Genomic DNA, 27,082 nt, shown 5'->3' on the forward strand with positions numbered 1-27,082 from the left:
AGGGTTTTTTCTCTGACACCAAATGTAACAACTGAAACGGCTTCTGACATCAAATGTAACAATTGTGTTACTAAATGTGACATTTCTGTCTCTAAATGTAACTGGGTTTTCTCTTTTGATGCAAGTCAATTGTCAGGATGAGCATTCTAAAGCATTCTGTCAGGGTGAAAATATTAAATAAATTAACTTTTCTCTCTTAACAACATGTGGGCAGGGTGGGTTCTTCCTTGGCTCGGGTATGAGGTCGAATGAAACATCATTTTTACATAAGATAACTTTTATTGAAGATTTGTACAACTGTATCTTACGGGATGTTCTGGTTCGGAGAACGGCAGCTGTGTCGTTTGTGAAGTCTTCTGCTGCGGCAGCGGCGGCGGCGGCGACGGCGGCGGCGGCGTCTGATTACGCGTAGCGGTGTGTATCTCGTGTCGCAGTCTCGCCCAGCTGACGGGAGACGCGCAGCGCGAGGTGGCCGGTTTAATTATTGCGAGCGAAGTCGTGCGTCGGATGATACCTTGGGTGTGGCGTCCCAGTGTTTCTCTTCTCTATGCGGCCGCGTGTGTTGTGCGTCGACCAGCGGAGCGGCGCGGGGGGGGAAGGCCAGTGTCCCGGACTCGAACCACGGACTCCCGCTTGCCAGTCTTCGGCTGTCAGGTCTTCATCCCAGCTCACAGGTGACTGCTGATGTGAGGCCGTCTCCTTCCCGTCCTCACGAGTCACCCGGGTATGTAAAAACCAGACTTCAAATACCTTTTAACTTCTGTCTTCTGGCGCCGCGGCTGCTGCTTGCTATTCCATTACAGCGGCGGACTTAGTGCGTCTGTGCATGATGCAGTCTCTTCTTGCATGACGGTCTTCAGCACCGAAACTGACTGAAAACTTCTTCGTCTTCTTCGTCTCTTCTCTCCGTCTCCGTCTTCGTCTCCGTCTCCGTCTCCGTCTCCGTCTCCGTCTCCGTCTTCATCTGACTTCATCCCTCTGGCCCACTGCGTCTCGCGTATTTATTCACTTCAGTTTACTGGAGGTGAACGACTTCACGGTCATTGCCTCGTCTGTCACGTTGAAAAGCTTCTCGAAGAATCTTCTTAACGTCGGTCGTTGGCTCTTGGAATGTAGGTGAGGGCCTTTGATCACATGTGACGACTGAGAAACACGTGAGCCGGTCATTGCCTCTTCTGTCACGTTGAAAAGCTTCTCGAAGAATCTTCTTAACGTCGGTCATTGGCTCTTGGGATGTAGGCGAGGGCCTTTGCTCACATACGACAACTGAGAAACACGTGAGCCGGTCGGGCGATGCCCTGACGGCTGAATCGACAGCGCCCGCTTATGTGGAAGTTGCTGACTCCACGGTCATTGTCTCTTCTGTTCTGCTGCTCGGCCCGCTGTTTGCGAGTATGTAACTCTCTAAACTAAACCAAGTTTTTCATCTATATTCTAATTTCTAGTTCACTTTGATTTCACTAATTTATTTACTTAAGTACCACTCAACATCTGCATTTGGTGGGACCAGCTCGTCGTCTTGTACCATCAGGTGTTAAAACCAAGAGAAACAATCACAGGTGCACTTGCCCGCGAAAGGCAAAGGTCCCGAGTTCGAGTCTCGGTCGGGCACACAGTTTTAATCTGCCAGGAAGTTTCATATCAGCGCACACTCCGCTGCAGAGTGAAAATCTCATTCTGGAATCACAGGTGCTCGTTATCGAAGGCAATTAATGCGTTTGAGTAGAGCATTAAAAGACAAGAGGCCGCAATACAGCGAGAGGCACGATAAAGTGATTTTGCAGCACGACAATGCTCGACCCCACTTTGCAAAAGAGGTCAAACCGTACTTGGAAACGTTAAAATGGGAAGTCCTACCCCACCCACCATATTCTCCACACATTGCTCCCTCTGCCTATCACCTATTTAGATCAGTGGCGCATGGCCTGGCTGACCAATACTTCCGATCTCATGAAGAAGTCACAAATTAGATCGATTCGTGGATCGCTTCAAAAGATGAACCATTTTTTCGACGCATGATTCGTACAATGCCCAGAAGATGGGAGAAAGTAGTGGGCAGCGATGAAAAATACTGTGAATATTGGCCGGGCAAAAGACGGTTTTAACTTGGTGTTTCTGGCGAACAGGGTGGACGTAGCAAGCACATCAACTCTACGACAGATTCCGACGCCCACGTCTTCGTGACCGCCGGCGCGCGGGCGCGGACGGCGAAGAGAGCGGCCCGTGGTGGGAGGGGATTTAAATCGGCCGCCCGCCCTCAGGAGCTCAGTTCGTCAGGGCACCTGACGATGACGACATGTCTGATCGCCGAAATATTGTGCCCGTTGGACACTATGAACCGGCAGTATACCCGTGGACTGTTCGAGCAACAAATACGCCGGGAGAAACTGAAGAATCACATCATATACCTTTACGGGGAGGAGATGTATCGCAGCATGAGGAAACTCGACAAGCTGCGCCACCTAAGATGCCGTTTACTGAGTGCTCTTGCATTCCTGAAGAGATGTCGTACCGAGCAGATTGTGCCGAAGTTTGCTAAGGTCACGCATCACATCGATTCTGCAGCAGCCAAGAGAATTTAGAGACGGGCCAGCCTTGCTTTGGTACGTGAGAGGGTGCACTTTACTCCCCGCAGCCTTGAATACAATTCCCAGGAACTATTTAAACTTCATCTTAAACTGGCCAATCAGTTTAATTCGTGGACCTGGGACTGGTTGGATGGTGTTACCTGGACGACAACCGATTCTGCACATAAAAAGGCCACTGGACGTCAGATTTCAAAATTCTCACGTCTCTCGGATAAACCACCGCTGGAGGCACCATGCAAGACGATCCTCAATCTCACTGACATGGAGCTGTCTCATGAGGCGGTTTCGGATCTGGAGAAGGGACTCAACTTTGATCCCACCCCTAGGTTCACGCCGGTCGCGGACATCGTCAGTGCAGTGGAACAGGTTGCAGCGCGATTACCACCTGAAGCAGCAGAAGAAGTGCGTCGGGAAACCTGCCGGGCTCTGACCAGAACTAAACCTACGAAGACTAACATTACCAGTAGAGAGAGGGCGGCCATTCGGGACCTAAGAGAGCGCTCTGAGATTGTTATCTTACCTGCTGACGAAGGCAATGCCACTGTTGTTCTTTCCCGTAAGGACTACATTGAGAAGATGCAGCGCCTGCTATATGACGACTCCTATAGGAAGATCAACGCTGACCCAACGAAGAAGGTGGAGAACAAGACCAGGGCTCTACTCAAGGACGCGGATCTACCAGAGGGGGACGCCAAGAAATTCTCACCTCAAGGACCTGTACCACCAAGACTCTATGGACTCCCTAAGGTCCACAAAGAGGGGGTACCTATGCGCCCGATTGTCAGCAACATTAGGGCACCTACTTACTTGCTGGCAAAATACCTGGCTGAATTACTTAGCCCCTATGTAGGTAAATGCCCTCACCATATCCGTAATTCCGTGAATTTCGTGAATCGTCTCGACAACTTCAGAGTGAAAGACACTGATATCCTAGTGAGCTTCAACGTCGTTTCACTATTCAACAGGGTGCCTCTACGAGAGTAAGTCGAGGTTATTGGGCAGAAATTTGACGAGAAAACCACCGAACTCTTGAGACATGTCTTCACCTCAACGTATTTTATGTTTAATGGGGAATACTATGAGCAAACCGATGGAGTCGCAATGAGCAGCGCACTCTCGCCAGTGGTCGCGAATTTGTACCTGGAGTACTTCGAGGAGGAAGCCTTGGCGTCATCCAATTGGAAACCTACTTGTTTCTTCCGTTATGTCGATGACATGTTCGTCATCTGGCCCCATGGTAGGGACAAGCTCCTGGATTTCCTTACACACCTAAACTCCAAACATCAAATTCACCATGGAGACCGAAGCAGAAGGAAGATTATCATTCCTGGATGTCATGGTCAAGAGAAGAGCTGATGGTACCCAGAGCCACGGTGTGTACAGGAAGAAAACGCACACTGACCTGTACCTGCATGCAGACAGCTGCCACCACCCTTCTCAGAGGAACGGAGTACTAAAAACACTAGTGCACAGGGTGCGCAGCATCTCAGACGCAGAGAATCTGCCCCAGGAATTGGAACACCTCAAAACCGTGTTCCGAGAAAACGGGTACTTGGAATGGCAGATTAGATGCCCTCTCCGTCCCACCACCACAGCACAACCTGTAGAGCCGGATGAAGTCACGGAAGAAGAGGTAGCCACTGCCTTTATCTACATTTACATCTACATCCATACTCCGCAAGCCACCTGACGGTGTGTGGCGGATGGTACCCTGAGTACCTCTATCGGTTCTCCCTTCCATTCCAGTCTCGTATCGTTCGTGGAAAGAAGGATTGTCGGTATGCTTCTGTGTGGGCTCTAATCTCTCTGCTTTTATCCTCATGGTCTCTTCGCGAGATATACGTAGGAGGGAGCAATATACTGCAGGACTCTTCGGTGAAGGTATGTTCTCGAAACATTAACAAAAGCCCGTACCGAGCTACTGAGCGTCTCTCCTGCAGAGTCTTCCACTGGAGTTTATCTATCATCTCCGTAACGATTTCGCGATTACTAAATGATCCTGTAACGAAGCGCGCTGCTCTCCGTTGGATCTTCTCTATCTCTTCTATCAACCCTATCTGGTACGGATCCCACACCGCTGAACAGTATTCAAGCAGTGGGCGAACAAGCGTACTGTAACCTACTTCCTTTGTTTTTGGATTGCATTTCCTTAGGATTCTTCCAATGAATCTTAGTCTGGCATCTGCTTTACCGACGATCAACTTTATGTGATCATTCCATTTTAAATCACTACTAATGCGTACTCCCAGATAATTTATGGAATTAAGTGCTTCCAGTTGCTGACCTGCTATTTTGTAGCTAAATGATAAGGGATCTATCTTTCTATGTATTCGCAGCACATTACACTTGTCTACATTGAGATTCAATTGCCATTCCCTGCACCATGCGTCAATTCGCTGCAGGTCCTCCTGCATTTCAGTACAATTTTCCATTGTTACAACCTCTCGATACACCACAGCATCATCTGCAAAAAGCCTCGGTGAACTTCCGATGTCATCCACAAGGTCATTTATGTATATTTTGAATAGCAACGGTCCTACGACACTCCCCTGTGGCACACCTGAAATCACTTTTACTTCGGAAGACTTCTCTCCATTGAGAATGACATGCTGCGTTCTGTTATCTAGGAACTCCTCAATCCAATCATACAATTGGTCTGATAGTCCATATGCTCTTACTTTGTTCATTAAACGACTGTGGGGAACTGTATCGAACGCCTTGCGGAAGTCAAGAAACACGGCATCTACCTGTGAACCCGTGTCTATGGCCCTCTGAGTCTCGTGGACGAATAGCGCGAGCTGGGTTTCACACGACCGTCTTTTTCGAAACCCATGCTGATTCCTACAGAGTAGATTTCTAGACTCCAGGAAAGTCATCATACTCGAACATAATACGTGTTCGAAAATTCTACAACTGATCGACGTTAGAGATATAGGTCTATAGTTCTGCACATCTGTTCGACGTCCCTTCTTGAAAACGGGGATGACCTGTGCCCTTTTCCAATCCTTTGGAACGCTGCTCTCTTCTAGAGATCTACGGTACACCGCTGCAAGAAGGGGGGCAAGTTCCTTCGCGTACTCTGTGTAAAATAGAACTGGTATCCCATCAGGTCCAGCGGCCTTTCCTCTTTTGAGCGATTTTAATTGTTTCTCTATCCCTCTGTCGTCTATTTCGATATCTACCATTTTGTCATCTGTGCGACAATCTAGAGAAGGAACTACAGTGCAGTATTCCTCTGTGAAACAGCTTTGGAAAAAGACATTTAGTATTTCGGCCTTTAGTCTGTCATCCTCTGTTTCAGTACCATTTCGGTCACAGAGTGTCTGGACATTTTGTTTTGATCCACCTACCGCTTTGACATAAGACCAGAATTTCTTAGGATTTTCTGCCAAGTCAGTACATAGAACTTTACTTTCGAATTCATTGAACGCCTCTCGCATAGCCCTCCTCACACTACATTTCGCTTCGCTTAATTTTTGTTTGTCTGCAAGGCTTTGGCTATGTTTATGTTTGCTGTACAATGGCGCACTATTTTTGTTTGTCTGCAAGGCTTTAGCTATGTTTATGTTTGCTGTACAATGGCGCACTATCGGGGAAAATCAGCCGTATATTAAAGAAGCACCGAGTTAATACCGTCTTTTGCCCGTCCAATGAAACACGGGAATTACTGGGAAGTGTGAAAGATGACCTCGGTTTGAGGAAGGCCGGCATAAACCAAATTCTCTGTGAGTGTGGGAAGACTTATATCGGACAAACAGTACGCACCATCGAAGATCGTTGCCGAGAACTTCAAAGGCACACTCGACTGAAACATCCAAATAAGTCGGCGGTAGGAGAGCACTGTTTGTCCGAGAAACACGAGATGGATTATGAGCGTACCAAGATCCTGGCTCAGACCTCTAAATATTGGGACAGCGTTATAAGGGAGGCTATCGAAAATCGCACCAGGGAAGATCTTATCAACCGAGATTGCGGGTACAATCTCAGCAAGGCTTAGGACCCGGCATTGAATGTAATTAAGAAGACTCTCAGCAAGAAGTACGAACTGGCGACCAGGGCGGACGTAGCAAGCACATCGACGCTACGACAGATTCCTACGCCCACGTCTTCGCTACCGCGGCGCGCGGGCGCGGACGGTGAAGAGAGCGGCCTGCGGGGGGAGGGGATTTAAATCGGCCGCCCGCCCTCAGAAGCTCAGTTCGGCAGCGTACCTGACGATGGCATGTCTGATCGCCTGTGCCCGTTGGACACTATGAACCGGCAGTATACCCGTGGACTGTTCGACCATTTCCTGTTGTTTATTATGATAAAGTTCTCTTTTTTTCTGAGTAGATTACGATTTTTATCAAATTATTGTGAGTGTACACTCCTTATTTTACCAACCAGCAGGGTCCACCATCATTTTCTTCCATTACCTTTACGCACATAACCAGTTAGGTGGTGTGTAAGGAGGGGGTCGAGTGCATGTCCAGTTCTCATGTGAAATTCGTCCGAATTAAAGAGGTACAAACTCTTCTCCACCCCAGCACCTCGCAACCTATGGTACACAACTCTACACCAATGCACCAAGTGCACGAGTCTGGAACTGCCAACATTTTCATTGGCCATGTTACGCGATACATCTACCGTGCAAGTCTGCACCAAGGCCTCAAGGGTACGTATTCGGAACTGCAGGCTTGTTGATGTTTTTGTACAGCTGCTATTTAATCATACCGAAATTGCCGACACGTTTAGGTTTATATTTATTACGCAGTTATTGTTATCTTGTGCAGCTAGAATGAAATACGTTATGATTATACAAAATTAGGGACTAAAGTCTACGTTTTATGTTACGCTGGTACAAGTAATTGATTACCTAGGTTTATGTTTCACATTTTGAGACATGGAGGACGCAATTATTTATATATGCAACATTTGCCATGTCACTGTTCGCCCTATGTCGTTAGGAGAAGGCTAGAACGACGACATAATGCCAAGAGTAGGCATTGGGTTCGACCCTGGCCGGAAAGAAGGAGTGGAGGCAAGTACATCAACTTCCAGTTAATGATTTAGTTGAGGCCCAAAGATCCACACAAATTTAGGAAGCTGTCGTAATGGATGTGCCTTGTTTTGATAAGGTGTTGGCAATTGTACATGACGGGATCTGCGCAAGTGGTACTATAATGAGGGAAGGTATTTCACAATAGTGAGATCATAAAGATACAAAAGAGCTTTTAAAGTCCTCGCTGGTCGCGGCCAGCACAACTGCTCTGACTTCTGTGCCTATTCTATCATCACTATCTTTCTTTGCATGCTGAAACAAGGCATTAATGCAATCAAACTAAATACGTGCGGTACTTGCACTGATTAAGATGACGCATACACACATAGAAAGTAAAATTATGTGAACATTTATGTAAAACATACAGACTCAGAATTAAACATTTGTAGATGTACCTTATTAAAGACGTTAGAACTTTTAGGGGAGCAGATTGTGAGACAGACCATATGTTAATCATAGCTCAAATGAAAATAAAGCTAAAAAAGAAACAAAGTACAAATAGGGTTGAAATTAAAAGGTACGATGTAGAAAACCTGGCAGAAGAAAAAATAAAAGAAAACTTTAGGAAAGAAATGGAAATTAACCTATCGGAATCTAGACTGACACATAGTGACCAGCAAGACGTGGAAAGTAGATGGAGACACCTCAGAAACAGTATTCAAGATGTAGCTTCCAAAACTATAGGTAAAAGAAAACGAACTAACAAAATCTGGTTTAATATAAAGTGCCAAGAAAGAGTACTGGAGAGGCAAAATGCGAGGAAGGCATGGTTACAAGACATGGACAATATTACACTAAAGGAGAGATACTATAAAATCCGCGAGGAAACACAACGAACTCTAAGACAAGAGAAGAGAAAACACTACAACAACATGGTAAGAGAAGCGGAGGATGATTTCAAGCATCACAGAGCAAGGCAGATGTACCAGAATATAAAAAAGTCCTTGGGAAAATTCACTAAAAGGGAACAGTTTATAAAGGACCATAATGGGAAAATACTTACAAACAAGAATGACATACAAGAAACATGGAAGACATACTTTACACAGCTGCTCAACTGCAATGATCCACAATATTACTTTACATTTGAAGTACCAGATACAGTTGATATACAAGTCAACACACCATCAGTAAATGAAATAAGACAAACAATAAAGAAATTAAAGAACAACAAGGCCTGTGGGGAAGACCAGGTATATGCTGAGCTTTTAAAAAATGGAGGACCACAATTGGAAATAGAACTACATTCCTTAATTGAAACAATTTGGGAGACAGAAAACATACCGGCCGATTGGAAAACTGCAATTATATGCCCCATCTTTAAGAAGAATGATCCCCTTGTCTGTGATAACTACAGAGGAATTGCCCTACTCGATGTCACGTATAAAATTTTGTCGATGTGTATACTACACAGACTGATTCCCATAACCGAAGAACTGATTGGGGACTATCAATGTGGTTTCCGCACTAACAGATCCACTTTGGATCACTTATTCACATTGAGACAAATAAATGAGAAGGCATGGGAATTTAATGTAGATATCCATATTCTATTTATAGACTTCAAGAAGGCCTATGATAGCATACACCGACAGACACTCTTAAACACCATGAAAGAATTTGAAATACCATTAAAATTAATCAAATTAGTTAAAATGTGTTTGGAAGAAACCATATGCAAAGTTAAGACACCTGCAGGAGAGACTGAAAATTTTAAGGTGTACACTGGACTGAGACAAGGGGATGCCATCTCACCTATTCTATTTAATATTATCTTAGAGAAGACTGATAGAGAATTCACCAAAACTAATCCACAAGGGATCCAACTGCAGGGACAGAACATTACTAGACTTGCTTATGCAGATGATGTAGCCTTAATAAGCACTTCAAAAGCTGAATTAATCAGGATGATGCAAAATTATTACAAAATAGCTGAGAAAGCTGGACTTCATGTGAATGAAGAAAAGACAGAATATCTAGTCATAAGTAAAAAACTCCAAAAGAATACACCACTGACCGTAAATGGTCTCACTTTCAAGGCAGTTGACCACTTCAAGTACTTAGGGAGTCTTTTTAGCAGAGACAATAGAGCAGAAATAGAAATAGACGCCCGTCTAGCAGCAGCTAATAGAACTTTTTACAGCTGTATCAAAATTTTAAGGATGAGATCACTTAGTACTGAATTCAAAATCCGTTTTTATCAGTCAACTATTGTACCAGTAGCATTATATGGATGTGAAGCTATTACATTCAGGAAAAAAGATGAAGAAAAACTGTTGATATTTGAAAGAAAAATACTAAGAAAAATATTTGGACCAATGTTCGATGAAAATGTCATGGAGGATAAGGAAAAATGAAGAACTACGGGAGCTGTACAAACATAGTACCATTGTGGAAATGTTAAAGAAGAGAAGACTGAACTGGGCTGGTCATGTAGCAAGGATGCCGGAGAACAGACTACCCAAAATAGCATCCACTAAGAAATTAGAAGGAAAGAGAAGAAGAGGAAGACCTCGAATTAGGTGGATGGAGAATATCCGGGAAGATGCAGCTAGGATGGGCATCAACTCTGATTGGACAACAATTTCCCTGGATAGAAATAATTGGAAGAGGCTCGTAGAGCAGGTGTATGGTCGATAAGGCCTTAGTCACGTGTAAAGTAAGTAAAGATGTACCTTATTATGGTACAGCGTATGTAGAAGATCATATAGACACCTTTCTGTTTTTTTTCTTTTCTTTTCTTTATTGTATTTCAATGGAGATAAAAACGGTAAAAAAGTAGCGCACACAAAAAACCACATGCTGGGACAATTAAAAGAACACAAGGCACAGTATGACCGGCGCATAAAAGTATCGACGGATGGCGTAGCACATAACTAACACTGACAGTAACACTAAGTACATAGCCAGCACACAATTAAAATCACACCTCTCGATGCATAGGAGAAACAGCACTTAAGCAAAACACTGATGTGGCACACTGACGATGATCAAAACGGAGGATCTGCCAGGTGCAAGGAGATGAGGGAGGGGGGGGGGGGTTTGGCTGCGCCGGGGGGAGGGGGGGCGGCGTGGGCGTGGGAGGGGGGGGGGCAAGGATGGGCTGCAGGGTCTCAGGGGGGGGGGCACCTTTCTGTCCTGCATGCCAGAATAAGTACGCTTTTTGGCCTACTTTCTTCATTTTATTCAATTTCTACAATAAGAAACTATCATTAGATATATGGCTTTTCTCAGTGGCAGTACGAAAAAGAGAATTATCATTCGTTTTATTGCTGTATTTTCAAAAAGTTAATCGCTGAAATATGTGCAGAATATCTCACGCAGCCGGCCAGAATGGCCGAGCGGTTCTAGGCGCTACAGTCTGGAACCGTGTGACCGCTACTGTCGCAGGTTCGAATCCGGCCTGGGGAATGGATGTGTGTGATGTCCTTAGGTTAGTTAGGTTTAAGTAGTTCTGAGTTCTAGGGGACTGATGACCTCAGAAGTTAAGTCCCATAGTGCTCAGAGCCATTTGAACCATTTTTGATCTCGCGCAACAGCCAAAACATTCCTAAACAGCTCACATATTTCTCATCTTCGTAGCTTCACCCGTTCTGCCGCTAGATGGCTGGCCGCCTGCGCCTGACTTGTACACGTCAGATGCTGTGCTAGTTTGACTGTGCCAAAACTGTTGTAGAGATGTATTCTTCAATGTCCATATTTTTGCAAGGTACCCTAACAGAGTAACCTCGCCTTTGTAAACCGAGTTCCCGTTATCACACTTCATTTGTCTAGTATTCACTGCCCATACTGTTGTGTCTCCCGCCGCTGATCCCAGGAGTTCATAGTACCACATAATGAGCTAAAGTATGTATAAAACAAGTGCGTATATCTGTGCATAGAAATCATAATCATACGCTATGACAAAAGTGGGTTTACAATCATTGAATAGTGTCTTATATACGACTCTGTGCTGACCTTATGTACTCCTGCATTACATAAGCACCACATTTCGTACAGGTTAGAACGTTGTCTACTTACAGAACAAAAATCTAACCGTTACATAGGATGTTAGATCATAGAATCATGTGGAACTCAGAAAATGAAAGTGACACTTAGAAAACTTAGGACCAAAGCTGAGTGAAACATATTCTTAGAACTCGTGAGAAGATAGAAAAACTGTCCTTGTTTCAAAACTAGCTTGGTTTACTAAAGTTAATATTTACATTATTTTGAAGATTACTAAAACCAAATCATTTTCTTAAGGCTATCTTATCATAAAATTAAAGTGGAGAAACAGTGCTGAAATGGATGGGGGACAAAATTTTTTTCTAAGTCAGCGGATGTGAGGTTTAGTTTACAATTATCATAAGAAAAACTGAAAAGGTTACAAAAAACGCAGGAGTAGCATAGTGAAGATGACTGATGTAGAAAAAAGTAAATACGGCACATTTGCAGAGTACATGAAGAACACATACCAATGCTGGGAGAAGAACTTCAAACAGACAGTACGGGGTCATGTTAATGTGACACATTCCAAAATGTTACTGAATGGTATAACACAGTTCAAATGGTTCAAATGGCTCTGAGCATTATGGGACTTAACTTCTAAGGTCATCAGTCCCCTAGAACTTAGAACTACTTAAACCTAACTAACCTAAGGACATCACACACATCCATGCCCGAGGCAGGATTCGAACCTGCGACCATAGCAGTCGCGCGGTTCCAGACTGTAGCGCCTTTAACCGCTTGGCCACCACGGCCGGCCTATAACACAGTAGTGGCGCTAGTGGTAACATGTTGTTGCGTTAAACTCGAGACAAAAATACGAGTTAAAATACTAGGACATCATAAAAATGGTTGTATATACAGTATACAACATCTTAAAAATAAAATGTAAAAGTCTGCTATCAAATACATAGTTCATATAACGTTGCGAAAATAACATGGTATGTAACTAGAAGTGGGGGTAGAAAAGGGAGAGGGGGAAGATGGGGAGGCGGCGAAGGTAAGTGAAGAGGGCTGAGTTTATTTGCTCACAAAGTAAGTAGAAACTAAAGAAAGAAATACATAGTGTATTTGACAATTATATGTTCAGAATGGAGTATGGAGTCGTGGTAAGACTCAAGATGTAACATAATCAAAAACAGCCTGAATATGTTTCTTGTATTTCATTTTATCTGTTTCTACTATCGTGTTATAATTTCATGTATTGACTCGTTCCATGACCATGGAGACTTCTCCTTGATTTGGTTCCACGGAACACTAAATAAATAAATAAAATAAAGACTACATAGAAGTAACAACATAGGTTTCACATGGGTGCCTGTACAGAAATAGCAGGCTTACATAAAAATGCTACAATTTATAATATTTTATGTCGATAAGAGCACAGTATGGGGCCAGGTGTACAATCAAGCCAATAATCCTACACTGTAACATACAGAGAAGTACATAGGCAAAGCTTAAAACTTTCTACTGTGTAGAAATATGGGAAGTACGTAAATCCTGACGGACAGGCGCCGACTAGGATCAAAACACGTAGCAACAGGAAAAGAAAATAAAAACTAGAAATTCTGTGCGTTTGCACAAGTGCCAGTAGTGGTGACAGTATGTAGTAATTTACATGCCAAACCAGACAAGCATAACACAACGACTATGAAACCACTAAAACAGACATTTAACAAATAACGAAAATAAGGATCAAAGCTTCAAATGCTACTTAAAAGAACTTGCCCCCATGTCGGTAAATAATTTAGGATAGCGGAGAGGGGGAGGGGGAACGGAGGGGGAGAGAATATAGGGAATTTGAGGGAATGGCGGTATGTTCCAGAAAGTGTGCTTGGACGTCATGGGGTACGCACTGATGGAGGTCAAAAAGAGTCTGAGGTTAATTTAATCCATCAGAGTTTCTCAAATTTTTCAAACAGCCACTGGCAGGCTGCTCCTATTTGCTTGTTAATCAATTTAGATGGGCTTTTAGAAGGATGAATATGGATTGCAGTTGCTCAAGGATGTTCAGGTTATGCCCCTTATGTTCTATATAAAAGATTACCATTTTATCAGATGTGGCTGAAATTATATGGCCTTCGTTTTTAAGATGTGTGCCAAGGGCGCTATTGTTTTTGTAACTATGTTATCTGAACCTGGTTGCGAAGTCCAGTCTGCCCTACACAGACTGAATCACATAATGCGCAGCTGATTTTATAATCTCCTGGTTTTTTGAACCTGTTATTCTTATCGTTAGTGCGGTGGCGTGAGAATAATCCCAGTTTATTCAGAGTATGAAAGCCTGTTTTGACATGTGTCTTCTTGTAAGCATGGCCTATTTTTTCTTTAAGGGGCACGTTTTTTTAAACATTCTTTTACTAAGAACTCTGTCATACATTGCACGAATGGTGCTTTCAGAGTCAGCATTAGAGAGTGCAACTTGATTGGTCATGTCACTTCCCTTCCTGACAGCAAGTCCTTAAGCTGTAACTTGGATAGCCCGCATCTCGTGGTCGTGCGGTAGCATTCTCGCTTCCCACGCCCGGGTTCCCGGGTTCGATTCCCGGCGGGGTCTGGGATTTTCTCTGCCTCGTGGTGGATGGGTGTTGTGTGCTGTCCTTAGGTTAGTTAGGTTTAAGTAGTTCTAAGTTCTAGGGGACTTATGACCACAGCAGTTGAGTCCCATAGTGCTCAGAGCCATTTGAACATTTTTGTAACTTGGATAACCTACTAAACATGGCTGAAAAGTAAGCACTTTTGCGACCGCTAGGATAGTTTGAATTCACACCAGTAATCTGTTTTTGTAGGTTTTCGATAAATATTCGTAGTCAGTTTAGAGCCCTCTTTGGCAATTGTTAGAGCTAAAAAATTTAGGCGAAATTGGTCTTTCAGCTCAACTGTGAATTCAGCGTCCATATCAGCACTGCTTCTCCTCTTTAATCATAAAATACACGCATGTCTCTTACATGACTATGTGTCACAATAAACTGTACACATTGTGAAGAGTCAACTCATACTAATATACTGGTGTCTTTGTTTTCTTTCCTCAACATAAGTATGATAGTGCTCCAGGGGAATAGTACAATTCACTTATTATCTAATGACTAGAAGCAGTGAATTTTCTCATTCAGTTACAAATTAAAACAGCTACATTATCAGTCATTACAGCACTTGGGGTCAGTGTTACAGTTTAAACAGTGCTTCATTTAAAACCACAACGTTTCTGCTTTACTTTCCTTATACCTACTAAATACGCATTTATGTACAGTAATAAATATTTGAACAGCCTAGGCGGTACAAGGTCTAGCAGGTAATGTTTCTAATTCATACGTATTCCTAGACACTGATGACTTAAAAATTTCTTCTACAAATGAATCTCCAATTACTCGCATCATCACCCTCTCAGTATTCCTCCAGTCCATACATGTCTTCCTCACATATAGCACTAATATTTCTTAGGGTAACGCTGGTTTTACCAGTGGCAGAATAGAAATATTAATTATTTCGTTTAAAAATAAAACATCAGGTTGTTGTTTGTTGTTTTGGTCTTCAGTCCAGAGACTGGTATGATGCAGCTCTCTATGCTACTATATCCTGTACAAGCTTCTTCATCTCCCTGTATCTACTGCAACCCACATCCTTCTGAATCTGCTTAGTGTATTCATCTCTTGGTCTCCCTCTACGATATTTACCCTACACGCTGCCCTCCAATACTAAATTGGTGATCCCTTGATGCCTCAGAACATGTCCTACAAACCGATCCCTTCTTTTAGTCACGTTGTGCCACAAATTTCTCTTCTACCCAATTCTATTCAATACCTCCTCATTAGTTATGTGATCTGCCCATCTAATCTTCAGCATTCTTCTGTAGTACCACATTTTGAAAGCTTCTATTCTCTTCCTGTCCAAACTATTTATCGTCCATGATTCATTTCCACACATGGCTACACTCCGTACAAATACTTTCAGAAACGCCTTCCTGACACTTAGATCTATATTCGATGTTAACCAATATCTCTTCTTCAGAAACGCTTTCCTTGCCATTGCCAGTCTACGTTTTATATCCTCTCTGCTTCGACCACTATTAGTTATTTTGCTTCCCAAATAGCAAAACTCATCTACTACTTTAAGTGTCTCATTTCCTAATCTACAGTAATTCCCTCAGCATCGTCCGACTTAATTCGTCTACATTCCATTATCCTCCTTTCAAGACACCGTCCAACTGCTCTTCCAAGTCCTTTGCTGTCTCTGACAGAATTACAATGTCATCGGCAAACCTCAAAGTTTTTATTTCTTCTCCATGGATTTTAATACCTACTCCGAATTTTTATTTTGTTGCCTTTACTGCTTGCTCAATATACAGATCGAATAACATCGGGTGTCTCACTCCCTTCCCAACCACTGCTTCCCCTTCATGCCCCTCGACTCTTATAACTGCCATCTGGTTTCTGTACAAATTGTAAATAGCCTTTCGTTCCCTGTATTTTACCCCTGCCACCTTCAGAATTTGAAAGAGTGGATTCCAGTCAACATTGTCAAAAGCTTTCTCTAAATCTACAAATGCTAGAAACGTTTGCCTTTTCTTAATGTTTCTTCTAAGATAAGTCGTAAGGTCAGTATTGCCTCGCGTGTTCCAAAATTTCCTTGGAATCCAAACTGATCTTCCCCGTGGTCGGCTTCTACCACTTTTTCTATTGGTCTGTATAGAATTCGCGTTAGTATTTTGCACCTGTCGCTTATTAAACCGATAGTTCGGTAATTTTCACATCTTTCAACACCTACTTACTTAGGGATAGCAATTATTATATTCTTTTAGCAGTGTGAAGGTATTTCGCCTGTCTCGTACATCTTGGTCACCAGATGGTAGAGTTTTGTCATGACTGGCCCTCCCAAGGCTGTCAGTAGTTCTACTGGAATGTTGTGTACTCCCAGGGCCTTGTTTCGACTTAGATCTTTCAGTGCTCAATCAAACTCTTCACGCAGTATCATATTTCCCATTTCATCTTCATCTACATCCTCGTCCATTTCCATAATATTGTCCTCAAGTACATCGCTCTTTATTGACCGTGTATATACTCCTCCCACCTTTCTGCTTTCCGTTCTTTGCTTAGAACTGGGTTCCCATCTGAGCCCTTGATATTCATACAAGTGGTTCTCTTTTCTCCAAAGGTCTGTTTAATTTTTCTGTAGGCAATATCTATTTTAACCCCAGTGATACATGCCTTTACATCCTTACATTTGTCCTCTAGCCATCGCTGCTTAGCCATTTTGCACTTCCTGTCTATCTCATTTTTGAGACGTTTGTATTCCTTTTGGCCTGCTTCATTTACTGCATTTTTATATTTTCTCCTTTCATCAATTAAATTCAATATTTCTTCTGTTACCCAAGGATTTCTACTAGCCCTCATCTTTTTACCTACTTGCTCCTCTGCGGTCTTCACTGTTTCATTCCTCAAAGCTACCCATACTACTCCTACTGTATTTCTTTCCCCCATTCCTGTCAATCGTGCCGTAATGCTCTCCCTGAAACTCTCTACAACCTCTGGTTTAGTCAGTTTATCCAGGTCCCATTTCCTTAAGTTCCCACCTTTTTGCAGTTTCTTCAATTTTAATCTACAGTTCATAACCAATAGATTGTGGTCAGAGTCCACATCTGCCCCTGGAAATGTCTTACAATTTAGAACCTGGCTCCTAAATCTCTGTCTTACTATTATATAATCTATCTGATACCTTCTTGTATCTCCAGGATTTTCCATGTATACAACCTTCTTTTATTTTTCTTGAACCAAGTGTTAGCTATGATTAAGTTATGCTCTGTACAAAATTCTACCGGGCGGCTTTCTCTTTCAATTCTTACCACCATTCCATATTCACCTGCTACGTTTCCTTCTCTTCTTTTTATTACTATCTAATTCCAGTCACCCACGAATATTAAATTTTCGTCTCCCTTGACTATCTGATAATTTCTTTTATCATACATTTTATCAATCTCTTCGTCATCTGCGGGGCTAGCTGGCAGATAAACTTGTACTACTGTGGTAGGCGTGCGATTCTTGTCTATCTTGGCCGCAATAATGTGTTCACTATGCTGTTTGTAGTAGCTTACCCGCACTGCTATTTTTGGATTCATTATTAAACCTACTCCTGCATTAGGCTATTTCATTTTGTATTTATGACCCTGTATTCACCTGAGCAGAAGTCGTGTTCCTCCTGCCACCAAACTTCACTAATTCCCACTATATCTAATTTTAAGTTATCTATTTCCCTTTTTAAATTTTTTATCCTACCTGCCCGATTGAGGGATATGACATTCCATGCTCCGACCTGTAGAACGCTAGTTTTCTTTCTCCTGATAACAACATTCTCCTTTTAGTAAATCTTTTAATTCTGCTTGTTGCAGTGCATCAATAGTAGTATATCCGTCTACTGTATCCTACTTATCACCAGATTTTCAGTACCTTCGAACAGACTACAGTGTGAGGGTGTGCTAATGGTATATGGTGTCCTTGTTTTCAGAATTGTACTCTCAAGCTCAGGCAGTAGTACGATCCCCTAATTTTGTTTTTATTAAATCTGCTTCAGCCATCTAGCTATTGGCGTTTAAAAAACATTTACCTGATGAGAAGTACTTACTGCGTCCTACTCTTGTAAGTAATTAGTGCCAAGAATGCACTAACTAACAATCTATTTCTAATTAGGAGTGGACATTTCATCACTGCATTCACTACTTTAACCCCTATATAAGTTTGCGTCTTTCTATTACGTGATTTAACACCACCTGCTCCGACGATTCTACAGTTCTCTACAGGATATGTGGGTACTTTGTGACATCAAAAATTATATTGAACAAATTAAATGATATAACGCTCATCATAGCACCCGTGTCTAATACAGCCATAGTCAGTATCTTTCCCACTACTACATGTATTGTGGCTTGTACAGTTTTTCGCTCTGAACACAGCATTTAAAATAGTTTTTAGTTAGTTCCTCTCTGATGTCCACGTCATCACTGTAACGTAATAAATATACTGTATTGTCCCAGCCCTTGGCCAACATTCGAGGGTGCAATGTGCCTGGACGTAGATTTTTGACTCCTATTAGTGGGCTGCAGCTCTTCCACCAGCTCAATGACGTTTACTGTGGAGTTCTGTGTCCTCTGGTCACCTTCAGTTGTGTGGTTCTGTAGAGGAACCTTCTGCATATTATTACTGTTATGGGGAGGAGTTGGCTCTGATTTACTTTCTAGGCAATTCCATCTGTTGCTGGAGGTGAACCCGACGTAATTCATGCAGCTCTCTCTTCTGCCACTGGAATTATACCTCTGAGTGCGCTGCGTAGATGATTATGCCGTACTGTTATTGTTATGATTATTTAATTTAACATATTCAAGAAAGCAGGTGTTGACAGATGTGAAAATTACCGAACTATCAGTTTAATAACTCACGGCTGCAAAATACTAACGCGAATTCCTTACAGACGAATGGAAAAACTGGTAGAAGCCGACCTCGGGGAAGATCAGTTTGGATTCCGTAGAAATGTTGGAACACGTGAGGCACTACTGACCCTACGGATTGTCTTAGAAGCTAGATTAAGGAAAGGCAAACCTACGTTTCTAGCATTTGTAGACTTGGCGAAAGCTTTTGACAATGTTGACTGGAATACTCTCTTTCAAATTCTAAAAGTTGGAGGGCTAAAATACAGGGAGCGAAAGGCTATTTACAATTTGTACAGAAACCAGATGGCAGTTATAAGAGTCGAGGGGCATGAAAGGGAAGCAGTGAGACAGGGGTATAGCCTCTCCCCGAAGTTATTCAATCTGTATATTGAGCAAGCAGTAAAGGAAACAAAAGAAAAATTCGGAGTAGCAATTAAAATCCATGAAGAACAAATAAAAACTTTAAGGTTCGCCGATGACATTGTAACTCTGTCAGAGACAGCAAAGGACTTGGAAGAGCAGTTGAACGGAATGGAGAGTGTCTTGAAAGGAGGGTATAAGATGAACATCAACAAAAGCAAAACGAGGACAATGGAATGTAGTCGAATTAACTCGGGTGATCCTGAGGGAATTAGATTAGGAAATGAGACACTTAAAGTAGGAAAGGAGTTTTGCTATTTGGGGAGCAAAATAACTGATGATGGTCGAAGTAGAGAGGATATGAAATGTAGACTGGCAATGGCAAGGAAAGCGTTTCTGAAGAAGAGAAATTTGTTAACATCGAGTATAGATTTAAGTGTCAGGAAGTTGTTTCTGAAAGTATTTGTATGGAGTGTAGCCATGTATGGAAGTGAATCATGGACGAAAAATAGTTTAGATCAGAAGAGAATAGAAGCTTTCAAAATTTGGTGCTACAGAAGAATGCTGAAGATTAGATGGGTAGATCACATAACTAATGAGGAGGTATTGAATAGAATTGGGGTGAAGAGGAGTTTGTGGCACAACTTGACTAGAAGAAGGGATCGGTTGGTAGGACATGTTCTGAGGCATCAAGGGATCACCAGTTTAGTATTGGAGGGCAGCGTGGAGGGTAAAAATTGTAGAGGGAGACCAAGAGATGAATACACTAAACAGATTCAGAAGGATGTAGGTTGCAGTAGGTACTGGGAGAGGAAGAAGCTCACACAGGATAGAGTAGCATGGAGAGCTGCATCAAACCAGTCTCAGGATTGAAGACCACAACAACAAGAACATTCTTGTATGAGATCAGGTGAGTCCAGCACAGACATAAAGTGTTCCAGATCGTTTTCAGGCATGTGGAGCGATTTTTCCCTAATATTCAACGTTTGTTTGGATTCTAATATTCTAAGAATGTCCTGATTTGATAGATTTTTATTTTATTTCTTTTTCAAAAGCGTTTATGTTATAAATTAATAAATAAATGACTTACTGTTGAATTACATATTCTCGTCGCATTCGCCTCTTGTCAGCTGCCTCAGATCGCTCACATGCCCTTCGCCCTTTTTAATGTATTTGGTCATCGGTTCTATAAAAGAATCCTTGCCGTCCCTTCAACTATTACTTATCTTCTTTAATAGTAATGGTATTTAAGACATTAGCACGCGGTACCCCAAGAATGTCTTTAAGTGTTAGAAGAAAATCTGTCTTTTCGCGAGTGAACGTCCGACGACTTTCTGGCATGTTTTTGTAGTTACCTTCAGTGTTCATAACTTTTAATTTTAACAGACAGTGACTCACACTGTGCATGGTAATTTGTGCTTTTCCCAATAAATCACCACTCCCGCACAGCTTGTGTGGCAATTTGGAGCACGGTGATTTGTGCAACCACAACTGTAAAGTAAAACCCTTCACTTTGGTTTGACAGACGGCAGTTTCCTTCCAGTTGTTTCATGTCAGTAGTACCCGAGTTAATAAATTTTCTCTATTAAACGAACTGAAGATGAACCTTCTGTCCTTGATACTACTGCTGTCTTGCTGCGGAAGGGAACGGCTATCGGGATGGTGCGGATTGTGTCGCAATACAGCGTGGCTCGGCTGGCTCTTGACTCTGCCTATCTGTTTTGGTGTCACTGAACCGCCACGATCTGTCACTTGGGAACACAGTCACGTAGGAAGACTGAAGTAAACAAACTACATTTGGAATTGTATGAATTTGTCTTGTAGAAGTAATATGTTGAAAAATTAACGGTTTAATTTTTATGCATTTTCCGATTTTTAAGGCCCAGGAGCACCTTTTTCCTTATCCTACCGTGTCCAAATATCAGACCATTTATACATGGAATGAAACAAAACCGGCGGTGGCTCCAAGAAATACTACAAATTTTTTAAGGGTGCCAAATTAGGGGCAGCCTAGTGTACGTGTTACATGAGACGAAGAGCAAACTAAGTTTACATTTATGAAGATATTTCCCTTAGCGATTATTTCCAGCACGTATCACGTACACGACACATCGTAGAAAATGATGGGGATTAGAACTGGTTATGTACTGTGACATGGATGTAAAAAAAAAAAAAATAAGACCTGGGATTCATGGCCAGTCGTGTCTGTAGACTGTGATCTGAATGCAAGCCTTGTACCAAGTGGTCACATGGTCACAGGCCCAGTTAACAGGGGGACGCTCCTCCTCAAAGAAGTCTACAACGGATCGAAATGACTACATCTTCCGTTTTTCGGAAACTATTAGGTTGTGAGACTGACTCTTGTAAGAAGAATTTACACTACTGGCCATTAAAATTGCTACACCAAGAAGAAATGCAGATGATAAACGGGTATTCAAAAATGTTCAAATGTGTGTGAAATTTTATGGGACTTAACTGCTAAGATCATCAGTCCCTAAGCTTACACACTACTTAACCTAAATTATCCTAAGGACAAACACACACACACACACATGCCTGAGGGAGTACTCGAACCCCCGCTGGAACCAGCCGCACAGTCCATGACTGCAGCGCCTTAGAGGTATTCATTGGACAAATATATTATACTAGAACTGATATGTGATTACATTTTCACGCAATTTGGGTGCATAGATCCTGAGAAATCAGTACCCAGAACAACCACCTGGCAGCAGTCGAACATTTTCTGTATCCAGAAAGGCCCGTACAGGACCTGCAACATGCGGTCGTGCATTATCCTGCTGAAATGTGGGGTTTCGCAGGGGTCGAATGAAGGGTAGAGCCACGGGTCGTAACACATCTGAAATGCAATCACTGTTCAAAGTGCCGTCAATCCGAACAAGAGGTGACCGAGACGTGTAACCAATGGCACCCCATACCATCACGCCGGCTGATACGCCAGTATGGGGATGACGAATACACGCTTCCAATGTGCGTTCACCGCGATGTCGCTAAACACGGATGCGACCATCATGATACATAAACAAAACCTGAATTCATTCGAAAAAATGACGTTTTGCCATTCGTGCACCCAGGTTCGTCGTTGAGTACACCATCGCAGGCGCTCCTGTCTGTGATGCAGCGTCAAGGGTAATCGGAGCCATGGTCTCCGAGCTGATAGTCCATGCTGCTGCAAACGACGTGGAACTGTTCGTGCAGATGGTTGTTGTCTTGCAAACGTCCCCATCTGTTGACTCAGGGATCGAGACGTGGCTGCACGATCCGTTACATCCATGCGGATAAGATGCCTGTTATCTCGACTGCTAGTGATACGAGGCCGTTGGGATCCAGAACGGCGTTCAGTATTACCCTCCTGAACCCACCGATTCCATATTCTGCTAATAGTCTTTGGATATCGACCAACGCGAGCAGCAGTGTCGCGATACGATAAACCGCAATCGCGATAGGCTACATTCCGACCTTTATCAAAGTCGGAAACGTGATGGTACGCTTTTCTCCTCTTTACACGAGGCGTCACTACAACGTTTCACTAGGCAACGCCGGTCAACTGCTGTTTGTGTATAAGAAATCGTTTGGAAACTTTCCTCATGTCAGCATGTTGTAGGTGTCGCCACCGGCGCCAACCTTATGTGAATGCTCTGAAAAGCTAATCATTTGCATATCACAACATCATCTTCCTGTCGGTTAAATTTCGCGTCTGTAGCATGTCATCTTCGTGGTGTAGCAATTTTAATGGCCAGTAGTGTAGTTAAAGGATCCTAGAGATTCCGCCTGGTGTAAACGGAGCCTGGTGTTCACTTTTATAATTTTTATTTTACTGTATTTTTTTAGTAACGTGGTGACGTCAACGGTTTCACGGAACACAGGAGTCACTTGCGAGTGGTACCCTGTGTCCATAGCGCTAGTAAGTATGTGCTCGCCAGACCCATTGTACACAGAGAAAGAGAGAGAAAGAGAGAGATAAAACTTTTCAGTGTTGCCAGCGTGCTCTTCTCTCTGCCTCTGTTGCACATTAGAGGCTACAACCACTGGCTACCCTAGGAATTCACTAGCGACAGGCAATAAGCCACAGTTTCTACTTCCTGGTTCTCCCCAGAAAAAAAATTATCTGCTCGGCTGTCGCTTGTTAATATAATAATTGAAGTGTCTGCCTTATGCCACTCATACAGAAGCTCCACAACAGCAAAACAACCTACCCATACCTTAACCAAAAATTAATGTTAAAGATTATGCACACACCCCAAAGCACAGGCTGTAATCAGACACCGCAGAATGGCGCTATTGGCTAGTAGATCACATTGTACTCTGTCTCTTGCTGCTGCGCATGGCTTCACTACACAGTTTTATAGGTTCCAGAATTTAGTAGAAAGAGTACAGAATTGTGAACAAGAGAACAGAGTGTTAATGAAGAGTAAGCCAGGGGTGGATCGAAGCTTCGATTATGAGGGAGCACAAATTGTTCGCGTTTGAGGCTGATTCTCAAAATGTTTTATAATCGACATCTCTGTTGAGGTTGGATGGTGGCTGGGGGAGCGGAATGAAAGTAGTGCCTACACCTCCTTCAGTTCTTTTTTACAGTATGTAGCTTAGTTTATTTGTAGAGCTCCTCCCCGAAGCTCTGCAAACTCGGTGGGTCGGAGAGTGCATCATGTACTTATTTGACAACAAAAGAAAGAAAAACAGCTGTCCACACGTTGATGGTGTAGATAGCCACGCCCTTTTCTTTCTTTGTACGCGTCCTTTGTAAAGTTTCCAGATTTCATGAAGCACGGAAGGCAGTCTCAGTATTAGCCCATCTTTGAATCGGAATAAGAATCAACATAATTTAGTAGCCATTTTTTTTTTGAGTCATCAGTGTTCTGACTGGTATGATGTGCTACCAATTACTCTCCTGTGCCAACCTTTTCGTCTCACAGTAGCACTTGCATCCTACGTCTTTAATTGTTTGCTGGGTGTATTCCATTCTCTGCCTTACTCTATAGTTTTTACCCTCCACAGCTCCGTCTAGTACCGTGGAAATTATTCCCTGACGTCTTAACACATGTCCTATCATGCTGATCCCTCTCCTTGTCAGTGTTTCGCGTATATTCCTTTCCTCACTGATTCTGCGGTGAACCTCCTCTTCAGTCCACCTAATTGTTAGCATTGTTCTGTAGCACCACATCACAAATGCTTCGATTCTCTCCTGTGCGGGTATCCCCACAGTCCACGTTTCACTACGATACAATGCTGTGCTTTAAACATAAATTCTCCGACATTTGTTCCATCATTGATCACTTGAAGTAATAAATGAAGCTCGATTCTGTATTGGAGCATACCAGTACAGCTGCAACGACAGATTTCTCGAGGTCAGGTATTGGGTAAAAGGAATTCTCCTGTCTTGATGTTTTGATCTCGAGTCGAAAGCCTATCCCGAAAAAATTCTTCATCTCTGAATAGCTACTGCAAACTACATCCATCTATGCAACTTTACTGTTGTCAGGCCATGGTTTCTCCCCTTCAATTTTCTCCTACAGTTCCCTCCATTCGAAATTAACTGCTCCTTTATCTCAAAGAATATGCTCCGTTAACTTTTCAATTCCTTTAGAGAAGTTGTGCCACATTTCTTTTCTTCCCAGTGCAGTTCAGTATCTGCTTATTAGTTAGCCGACCTACCCATAGGAAGTCCACCATCTTGATCGCTTATTACCACCTAATGTTGGAGCAAACCAAGCGCTGTATCATGTGTGAGATACAGAGGCGAGCGAGTGCGCCGCGACTTACCCCAGTTCACTGCTAGTAGCGCCACGTCACCTTAACGAGTCTGCATGTAGCGCACAACAATTTAGTATGAAATTAAAAATCAAAATTTATGTTTAAAACTTTGTTAAATTATAGTTTAGTACAATAATGTTCCAAATACCAAGTCTTGATGTTCTAAACTTAATAGTTTACGGAAAAATACCGTTTTAAGAGAAAAATCAGAGGCGCTAAATAATGACGCTAGGAAGCCAGAATTTAGTCAAAAGGTGCAGTTAGAAGTTATAAATAAGTGATGCTGGTTTCCAAAACCATAAAACAAAAATTAACGCCAGAATTCACGTTTTTAGGAAAAATCAGAGGCGCTAAATAATGGACTTAGAAACTTGAAAATTTGTTTTATGCTTCAGTACACCCCAAAAATAATAACAGAGAGTCCACGTTAATCTACCTCTTATAGTTTTTGAGTAATTAAATAAAAACTAATTTTGTAACTAAAACGTACCTAAGTGTTGTAGATTAAGTACTTGAAATTTTAATGATAGAGGATTTTGGTTAAACCAGATGATCAAATATATTAAATAATAGAGCTACACCAAGTTTAAGACTTGTAACATAAATAGCAACTGATATAAGCCTTAGCAAAGGTATGGTTCAGGGGTAACAATCTACTGTTAGTTCCACTAAATTCTATTAAGCAAAGTTTTAATTCTAGCGAGCTGAAACTTTCTACGTGCTTTCAAACTGCTTATCTGCATACCAGCAAAAATTAAGAAGTTTCTGAAGTAATGGGTAACTATATTATTAAAGATTATGTCCTAGATAGCGGTCGTTTGTAGACTGCCGCCGTATGCAAATAGACGGAGACAACAGATGTTTTCTCGGCAGTCCGCACCGGCACCTTATAAATACAGCCACTGAAGCAGTAGGAAGGTTCACTTCGCTCTCAGACACTGTGAGGTCCACACCAGTTCGTCTGGTCGCGCTCTTCCTCGGATGACGTCAGAGCCAAGCGGTGACAAGCGCATATTTGTCAGTGAAAACGGATAGTGAACTCGCGAGGACTGTACACCGTCCTGGATCGTTTAGAATTCGGTAAAATAACTGTTAGTGTGCCGTCCGTGTGAAATTCAATTCCGCGTGGGAAGTGATGAATTTATTTCCACTTTTATGGCGAGCATGAATTTTTGAACATTTATTGCTAACTTTCAATTGAGTGATGTTAGTGAGGGCGAAAAACAATCTGGTAGGAAGTTACCGTAGAGGTCGCCTCTGAACTGCTAAAGGTGCTGTTAGATTAGAAAGACTTTTTTTCAATGGAACATAACTCAATTTTAAGTGTTGTTTGTGAGAAACTTTAATTAAATTAAATCTTGATTGGAACTTTAAACTTTTACTGAAGTCATAGTCCTGATCCCGCAAAGAAATGGGAAACAGACACTTATCTTTCAGTGGGCTGGACCGGAATGTGGCCGTGCAGACTGGAAACTAAGGTCAGTATGTTTCCCTTCGCTTTCTGGCTGACCACCAAATTAGTTGCCAGGCTCACGTGATTAAAGACGCCATCAAAACTTTAAACCAGTGAAGTAACGTACTCGCCACCCCACAATGTGACTGGACAGTATTCAATTACTTGTGATTTGCTTTTGTTGATGTTCATCTTGTAACCTCTTTCCAAGACACTATCCATTCCATTCAAATGATCTTCCAACACCTTCGATGTCTCTGAAAGGGTTATAATATTATCTGTTTATGCTGTGAGTCTTTCCTGGGGAATCATTGTTTGGTTGCAGGCAAGTAGAGGACGCGGCCTCAATCTCGATGTGAATATCAGCAACATCGTCAGCGACACCTCGGACGAGGGGCGTGATTCCTACGCCGACATCCTAGTCTCGTATTCTGCATTCGAAGGTATGTATGTCATGAATTGGA

At 42.5% G+C, this 27,082-nt stretch overlaps 1 protein-coding gene across 1 annotated transcript in view; it reads left to right on the top strand.

Moving 5' to 3' along the window:
* LOC126230762 (caspase-like) overlaps positions 1-27,082 on the top strand; it is a 92,174-nt gene that overhangs the window by 39,415 nt on the left and 25,677 nt on the right. The window contains exon 4 of the mRNA XM_049942410.1: positions 26,944-27,061. Within this exon, the coding sequence (XP_049798367.1) occupies positions 26,944-27,061 (118 nt within the window). The remainder of the gene's footprint in view (positions 1-26,943; positions 27,062-27,082) is intronic.

This window comes from Schistocerca nitens, chromosome 1 (assembly GCF_023898315.1).
Source record: "Schistocerca nitens isolate TAMUIC-IGC-003100 chromosome 1, iqSchNite1.1, whole genome shotgun sequence".
NCBI classification, from domain to species: domain Eukaryota; kingdom Metazoa; phylum Arthropoda; class Insecta; order Orthoptera; family Acrididae; genus Schistocerca; species Schistocerca nitens.